This window comes from Fragaria vesca, linkage group LG2, assembly GCF_000184155.1.
Source record: "Fragaria vesca subsp. vesca linkage group LG2, FraVesHawaii_1.0, whole genome shotgun sequence".
NCBI lineage: Eukaryota > Viridiplantae > Streptophyta > Magnoliopsida > Rosales > Rosaceae > Fragaria > Fragaria vesca.
In genome coordinates this window covers 12,118,677-12,126,709 of record NC_020492.1, presented here as the reverse complement: position 1 = coordinate 12,126,709, position 8,033 = coordinate 12,118,677, and the positions used below count along the sequence as shown (strand labels likewise).

At 39.0% G+C, this 8,033-nt stretch overlaps 2 protein-coding genes across 2 annotated transcripts; both read left to right on the top strand.

Annotated features, from left to right (window-relative positions):
• Positions 1-2,889: 2,889 nt before the first annotated feature.
• LOC101291209 (pentatricopeptide repeat-containing protein At2g15630, mitochondrial-like) lies at positions 2,890-4,878 on the top strand. The gene has a single exon (XM_004292416.1). It carries the CDS (start codon positions 2,890-2,892, stop codon positions 4,759-4,761), a length of 1,872 nt encoding a protein of 623 aa, XP_004292464.1. The 3' UTR covers positions 4,762-4,878.
• A 1,290-nt stretch (positions 4,879-6,168) lies between these two features.
• On the top strand, positions 6,169-7,430 carry LOC101303381. Its single transcript, XM_004290347.1, has one exon. The coding sequence runs from the start codon at positions 6,218-6,220 to the stop codon at positions 7,109-7,111; it is 894 nt and encodes a 297-aa protein (XP_004290395.1). The 5' UTR covers positions 6,169-6,217; the 3' UTR covers positions 7,112-7,430.
• Positions 7,431-8,033: the final 603 nt, after the last annotated feature.

The window sequence follows — 8,033 nt, the reverse complement described above, 5'->3', positions numbered from 1 at the left end:
AATTTGGTTCTTACAGTTTATTGCTTGGTTCATATTTTCCTGGTTGAATGGGTATAATATGATCGAGAGTTTGTTTTTTTTTTTTTTTTTTTTTGGGTAAGCGATCTTAGGGCTAATCATCACCCTAAGTCGAAATGTTATTGATAGGGTAAAAAAAAAAAAAAAAAAAAATTCCCAATAGCCTTAAATTTGAAGACTTTTTTCATAGTAACAAAAATAGATTTTAAAATTCTCATCAACCCTATAGACTCTAGACTGTTAGAGATTATTAGCTAGGTGTGTGGATTCCTTTTCACCCTGGCTAAGGATTTGTTAATCCTTATATAGAGAGGAGTTTTGACTGCTTATTTAATTGGTAATCGTTTCTATATCTATTTGGGATTTGGGAATAGGTTTGCAACATCTTATATATTTAAGGGGTCGGCATATATACAGGGGCGGAACCACGTTCAGGCCCGACGTGGTCCGGACCCCCCTAAGTTTTAACAAGTCTCTCAATTTAGTGTGTTGCAACCGATCAAATCTATCTGATATCAGTTCATTTTTGTATATGAACCCCCCTCAACCAATCTTATACTACCACGTTTCCCACTTGATAGGTAAGAGAACAAAAAAGAAAAGATCAAACATGGCAACTATTTTATGTTAATTAATATTTTATTATAGTGAAGTGATAATCACAAATATTTAACAGATAGTAGGGAGATATTGATTTTGAATTTTTTGGAGTAAAAACTTTCCTTCAATTTTGTGACTCTGCATCTCTGATCTCCATCGCGTATGGACTGAAATGGTACAAAGCTAGCTAAAGTATCACAATGTCTTTCACGTTAGCATCTAAATTATTGCTAACATCAACTTTTTACATGATTTATGAGAATTGTTTCACTGTCGTTATTGAAATCAAAATAAAATTTAATAACAAGCTTGTTGATAACAAATGATGTACACATAGTGTTATATGCCTTTAACATATAGCTAACTAAAATAAATTTAAATCTAGTCCTCTGATCTATTATCAACTCGGACCCCCCCTAAGTGAAAATCCTGGCTCCGCCCCTGCATATATAGTTGTATCGAGTCTTTGATTGATTCAGTCGAGAGTGCAAGTGAGGTCTTGAAAGTTGAAACTTCTTAATTAAGATATTCTTTTATTCTTGATCCGTTTATCTCCATTGTTTTGCACCTATATATATCTGTGCTTCCATTTGTCCAAATCGTATCACGATCAATATGGAGAAGGAGAAAGCTGTCGTAAATATACCATCTGGTGGGCAAGGCAGCGATCTTGATGAGAAACAGTTACAGCTAAACGATCCCTGCGCTAAGTCCAAGTTCGAAAGCCTACCCGGACTCGTCGTACTTGCCATGCTTAAGAGTATTACTATTACATCCCCCCACAAACAGTTTGAAGACTCTTTTCTAAGAAGGCATGATGAGGATTATAAAGACAAGAAGGACCATGAGAATATCTTGTTCACGTTAGGTTACCTTATCTTTATTGCTGCCCCGTTGGCCTTTCCGGCTACAAGAAATGCAACCGGCGTGGTTTAACGAGCATACTTTGTTATCACCTTGCTTTTGAAGAACTACGCAGACGTCAAAAATTGGAGAAACTCTGGTCATTGATGGTTCGAGTAGGCGACTATTTCAAAGGAAATCCGAGTCAGGCTAGCACCAATAATAATCAAGAACCAAAATCTCAGGAAGGTAGTTATATGAGATTAATCTTTGATTGTTTGTATTGGGCTGCTGCAGAAGTGGGTGAATTTATATCATCGGGAGAGGCATATAAATCAGTTGATGACGATTGTCATGGCTTTTATTATCGTGACATATAGATGATGATGTCTTGGCTTTCAAGTCTTGTTAGTTTTCTCTACATTGTTAAATCGATGTTTCTGATGTATTCTGTGGCTTTCAAGATTTGGTAATTAAGAATGCTCAAGTTTTTAACACACTCTCCGCTGCGAAGAACAAACCCTTGGTGAACATATCAGACCGGATCATCCAACCAGAAGGAATACGAGTGGCATGGAACTGATGGAAGTACATGGTCTTGGCTGAGCACATTCGGAGAATTGTTATTTGACTGCTTGTTTATATCTGCAAATTTTGGCAATGTGTCCAGGTTTTTCACATAAGTGATCGACTCAACCGAATTTGAACAGCCTTGATTAAGGTGAAAATTCTGATTGATGTTGAAGCGTAGCCAATTGTTGTCATTGCATGATTCCTTTCTGCTTATGTTGTTGAATTTATAGTCATCATATGGGTTTAGTTGCTCTACAAATGTGTATGCCATACTTTCACTAATAGGAGTATGTGGCATGTGCCTTGCAGGGGTTGTATGTCTTGTTTAGGGTTGAAAAACAGGTTGTATACCATGCACGTATGTAGGATAGAATTTTCCGTCATCATATCATGTCATCAGAAAAAGCTCGGTAAAAAGTTACTTTTCTAAATTTTGAACTTTGAATGCATGCACTCTTCTCATTCCTCGGGTGAATGCCCGACTTGTTTTAACAAAGCACAAACGATTGAGCGAAAATCTGGATGTTAATACACAGAAAATAGAGTGTATTGTATTAGATTATTAGTAAGTGTCAATCAACTAATTTTACTCGTAACAATATCAAAAATGATTATTCTTATTACAACTTTAGAAACGATTATTCTCACAACATAGCTGTCTCAGACCGGGGTTTGATTATTTCAATTTTGGCTTAGGTTTCGGTTCGGTCTTTTTTATAATTTACGGTTTCAAAAGTCCCCACCCTTATCATATCACCTGGTGAGTAGTGTGTACGGTATCGGATGTATCTGAACAATGAAACCTCTCGAGTCAAAAACCCTCTAGTTTCGCAAAATCAAGTCTCAGCCAGAACAATGAAACCTCACAGACTCCTAAACCCTCACACTCTTAAACCCCAGAACCTCAGATCTCCTTTCTCCTCACTAACCCAACCCTCCCCTCCTCCTCCTCCTCCGCCCATTACCCACCTCTCCCTCCTCAACTCCATCCAAACCTCTCACTGGCATTTCATCCAACACCTCCCACCCAACCTCCCATCCTCTCTAGTCTCCCAAACCCTCTTCTCCCTCCACCAAACCCCTCACCTCGTCCACCGCTTCACCTCCCATTTCGACCTCCGCCGCCTCGACACCGACACCCAATGCCTCGCCGCCGCCATCCTCGCCGCCCTCCCCTCCCCAAAACCCTCCATCGCTCTCCTCAAGCAGCTCCTCGGCTCCGGCATTGCTCCAATTCGAGACGTCTTCGACTCGCTGGCTAAAGCCCGAACGCGCCTGGGTGCGCAGAGCGGCGTCGTTTTGGACCTCCTGGTGAGTGCTTGCTGTGAATTGAAGAGAGCTGATGAGGGTTTTCAATGCTTTAGGTCGATGACGAGTGCGAATGTGATGCCGAAAACCAGGACTTGTAATGAGCTGTTGAGCTTGTTTTCGAAGATGAATCGGACCGAGACGGCGTGGGTTTTGTATGCTGAGATGTTTAGGTTGAAGATCAAGTCGAGTGTTTGTACTTTTAATATTATGATCAATGTGTTGTGTAAAGAAGGGAAGCTGAAGAAGGCCAAGGAGTTTCTCGGGTTGATGGAGCTTTTGGGGGTTAAGCCGAGTGTTGTTACTTATAATACTATCATTCATGGGTTTTGTGTGAGAGGGAGAGTTGGAGGGGCTCAGTTGATTTTGAGTGATATGAAAGGGAGAGGAGTTAAGCCGGATTCGTACACCTATGGATTGCTTATTAGTGGGATGTGTAAGGAGAGAAGGCTTGACGAGGCGTCTGGTCTTTTTGATAAAATGCTGGAAATTGGGCTGGTTCCGAGTGCTGTGACTTATAACATTCTGATTGATGGTTATTGCAATAAGGGTGATCTGGACAGGGCTTTTGGTTATAGAGATGAGATGGTGAAGAAGGGTATCATGCCGACTGTGTTGACTTACAATTTGTTGATTCATGAGTTGTTTATGGAAGGTAGGGTGAGCGAAGCTGAGGGTATGGTTAGAGAGATGGAAGAGAAAGGGATGGCTCCTGATGCCATTACCTATAATATTTTGATTAATGGGTACTGCAGGTCTGGCAATGCGAAGAAGGCGTTTATCCTTCGCGATGAAATGTTGAGTAAAGAGATAGAGCCTACTAAGGAAACTTATACGTCACTTATTTATGTTTTGAGTAAAAGGAATAGGATGAATGAGGCAGATGACTTGTTTGAGAAGATACAGCGTAAGGATGTTCTGCCGGATCTTGTGATGTTCAATGCTTTGATTGATGGTCATTGTGCTAATGGTAATATGGAGCGTGCATTTTCGCTTTTGAGTGAGATGGATAAAATGAAGGTTCATCCAGATGAAGTGACTTACAATACCCTAATGCAAGGCCGCTGCAGGGAAGGGAAAGTTGAGGAAGCTCGGGAACTTCTGGATGAGATGAAGAGAAGGGGAATCAAGCCTGATTTCATTAGTTACAACACCCTCATTAGTGGACATAGTAAACGAGGTGATATGAATGATGCCTTCAAAGTTCGAGATGAGATGTTGAGTATAGGTTTCAATCCTACACTTCTAACGTACAATGCTCTTATCAAAGGTCTATGCAAAAACCAAAACGGTGATGTTGCTCAAGAGCTCCTTAAAGAGATGGTGAGCAGAGGGATTACTCCTGATGACAACACATATTATTATCTGATCGAGGGGATTGAGAATGTTGAGGAATTTCTCAAAAAGGGTGAGTCATGAAGTCTCTTTCTCCATGTATAGTACTTCTAATGGCAGTGGTGTACTCGAACCAACTTCTAGTTCTAGAAGGTTGTTTTGGTTACTTCCTCAAGATGACCTGACAAGCTCAACTCAGGTATCTATTGCATTCGTTAGTCTTGTTGAACTTGGTTCAGTATTTGATTGGGTTTATGAGGAAGTCTTACTGTAACATTATGTAACCTCTTCTGTTTAGTTCTTTATTTCTTTGTTGGCACAGAGCTACATGATTATACTTGAGTTGTAATATGATTGGCATCGATGAGAATAATGCAATCTGCTAGAGAATCTGCCATTTTGTGCAGTAATATTTTTGTTTTTGTTTTCTATTTAATTGTACTCGATAAGTGTTATAGATCTTGATACATGCTTTAGAGCAGGCATATGAAATCACTTGTTTCCTTTCATCTTTCAGTTCTAATAACACAACTACTTCAAAATTAATATAAACTGGAGTAATTGCGATAAGTGTATAACTCTAGTCAAACTAGTTTAAAATGACTGAATCTTGTTCTAACTTGACACAAATTAAACAATTTCAATGATAATCATGATTTCTAATTGCCTTCAGATTGTTACCTGGTAAAAACAGGGGAGTCCTAATATTTCCAACAATATAAAGAACTCTGATAGAGGATGTATGCAGGCATTAACATTATTGAAAGTGAACTCGATAACAAGATTTTACTTCAGCTTTCTTCCAGGCTTTTTCATCAATAATGCTCCCAAGCTTTAAACAATTTTTTTTTCAGGTGCTAAGAAGTTTAGCTTTTACCGAGTGTGATTTGGACTTGCAAACCTATCATCTTTGGTACATCATTTTGTGGCAAGGTATCCTGGTATATTCTTACAGCTTTTACCATCACTATACTAGTGTTTTGTTGAATAAGTCCACAAGATAATGAAATATTTTTAATAAGTGGGAACATCTTATTTGCCACACTCCTATATTGAAACCCACTTCACTCTCCACTAAATGTACTCCTATAGTCCTGACACTGTTGGACAGCAGGGCATTTAGTTCTTAAATACCAAGGATAGTTCTACATGCTTCAAAACAAAAGCAAGTTACAATGAGAAACAAATGAAACTAGTCATACTGGAATCCAAATAATTTCATTCAATGGTCTTGACAGTTGAAAATAACAGTAACACCATTAATCTTCTTCATGGGGTGAGTGTGACACCTCCATTTAGGATATCCATTGTCCGGAGTGTTACTCACAGCTGAGTGTCGTCTTGTACAAGTATATATGTGTGGAAATACATGCATCATGCACCAAATGCTTGGAAAAATTACCAGAATGTACATTTTCTTCTTTTAGTATACAGTGCCACTGCAATGGCTTCATGTATTTAAGCTCTATTTGGAGATTAAGAATTAAGCATCTACAGATCATGTACAAGAAACCCTGATCTGTGGAAAAAAAAACTTGCAATGGGCACGTTCATTGGGCACATAGTTCCTGGCTTTGCCCTCACCCTTCTTGGTTTATGGCACACCATCAACACTATCAGATCTTATTTTCTCAAAGGCCCTAGTAACTTTAGAGTAAGGTTTTGGTACCCATTGAACTGCCCTCTTTCCAAAGTTAAACACCTGGAACTCCTTTTCATCTTATCTTTCGCTGTATTTGCAATTATTATGCAAGTTTTAGACTTCCCTTTTCTTAACTTCTCTTTCAAGCTCCATAATTTGGAGCATGCAACCATGTTCCTCCACCTTGCCATATTTGCAGGGTTTACTCTTTCAGCTGAGGTTATTAATTCGTTTCAGATCCTATCTGGGGTTGTTGGATTGCTTACAGCCTCTGTTTTCTGCCAAGAGCTTTTTCTTCTCCATTTCCACTCCACTGACCATGTTGGTCTTGAAGGGCATTACCATTGGTTATTGCAGCTAATAGTGTTTGCTTCTGTCATGGCAGCTTTAGCAGCAACTTTTTGCCAAACCAGTCTTCCTGCAGCACTTGTTCTTTCTATTTCAGTTGTATTCCAAGGTTGCTGGTTTATGAACATGGGATTCATGCTCTGGGTTCCTAAGCTTGTTCCAAAGGGTTGTGTTGTCAGTTTCATCGACGGTAGCACTGATAACATGCTTGGATCATCAGTAACTTGTAGATCAAGTGAGTCTGAATTTAGGGCAAGGGCATTGGCCAACTTGCAGTTTAGTTGGATACTTTCTGGGATTTTGATATTCACAGCATGTACATGCCTGAAGTTTGCTGGCAAATGCATTCAAAGGGACCTGTCTCTAGAGTATGAGCAACTCCATAGTAGCAGAGGAGTAGATGTCCCTATAGTCATAAATGATTTCAAGGAAGCTCATCCTTAGAAAACTTGGTAACTAATGTGCGTAAATCATGTCCTGTGTCGGACATTAATGACTCTCGAGTCTTGACTTGTGAAAATTGTGCTGGGTTAGGTCTCTTTGAATGAGAGAAATAAACCTCTTTGATAGTTTCGACTATGATATATTTTATCGTATAAATCTGTGACCTTTGCATTTGTAGAGAAACTGGAAATTAGCATTGTACCTTCGTGAACTGCATGTATAAGAACCATCTACATGCATGTACACTGCAGAAGGTTTGTGATTGCCTCCAATTCCGGGCAGAAATCACTTTATATTAGTCCCAGTTTTGTCTGCAGCCAAGTAGTGTGGTCTTTATTTTACTGGTATATTAGCTAAATGCTGAGCAATACTTCATGGAAGTCTAATATAAAGGCCTAATATGACTTGGATTTGTGAGTGAACTAGAATATTTGGCATTCCATCGTCACCATAAAGATATGATCGCAAAACCATATGCATAATACAAAAATGTCACACTTCAATTCTCAAATGCTTAAACTATCCAATATCTCCCAACTTGACCAACTTATGGCACTAAAAGGTTGAGTGGATGCATTATCGATCTGACTAGCAATATAGAATTTCAAAGCTACTTGCACTGGAGCATGCCTTGTCCAAAAGGAAATCATCTGTTATTTCTTTAGTCAGATGACAGTTGCTTAAGTTTCAGCAGGCTTTATGCTGTTTTTTTGTTGTTGTTTGCCAATTGCCAGGTTCTACTCGTTTGTTCCTGAAGAAATATATTTAAACAGCCATGGATTGCTGATAAAATCTAAAATTCATTTCTTATGGTGCTTATTCTTTGTGCACCAATGGTCAGAATATAAAGAAATGACATTCTTGCCAGAAATTCTGAACTGGTGAAGTACTGAAGTAGGTTGTCCTAAGAGGTTGAAAAGGA

Bases quoted from the DNA above. Each gene is read 5' to 3' on its own strand.
- LOC101291209 (XM_004292416.1), top strand. From the start codon at position 2,890: ATGAAACCTCACAGACTCCTAAACCCTCACACTCTTAAACCCCAGAAC.
- LOC101303381 (XM_004290347.1), top strand. From the start codon at position 6,218: ATGGGCACGTTCATTGGGCACATAGTTCCTGGCTTTGCCCTCACCCTT.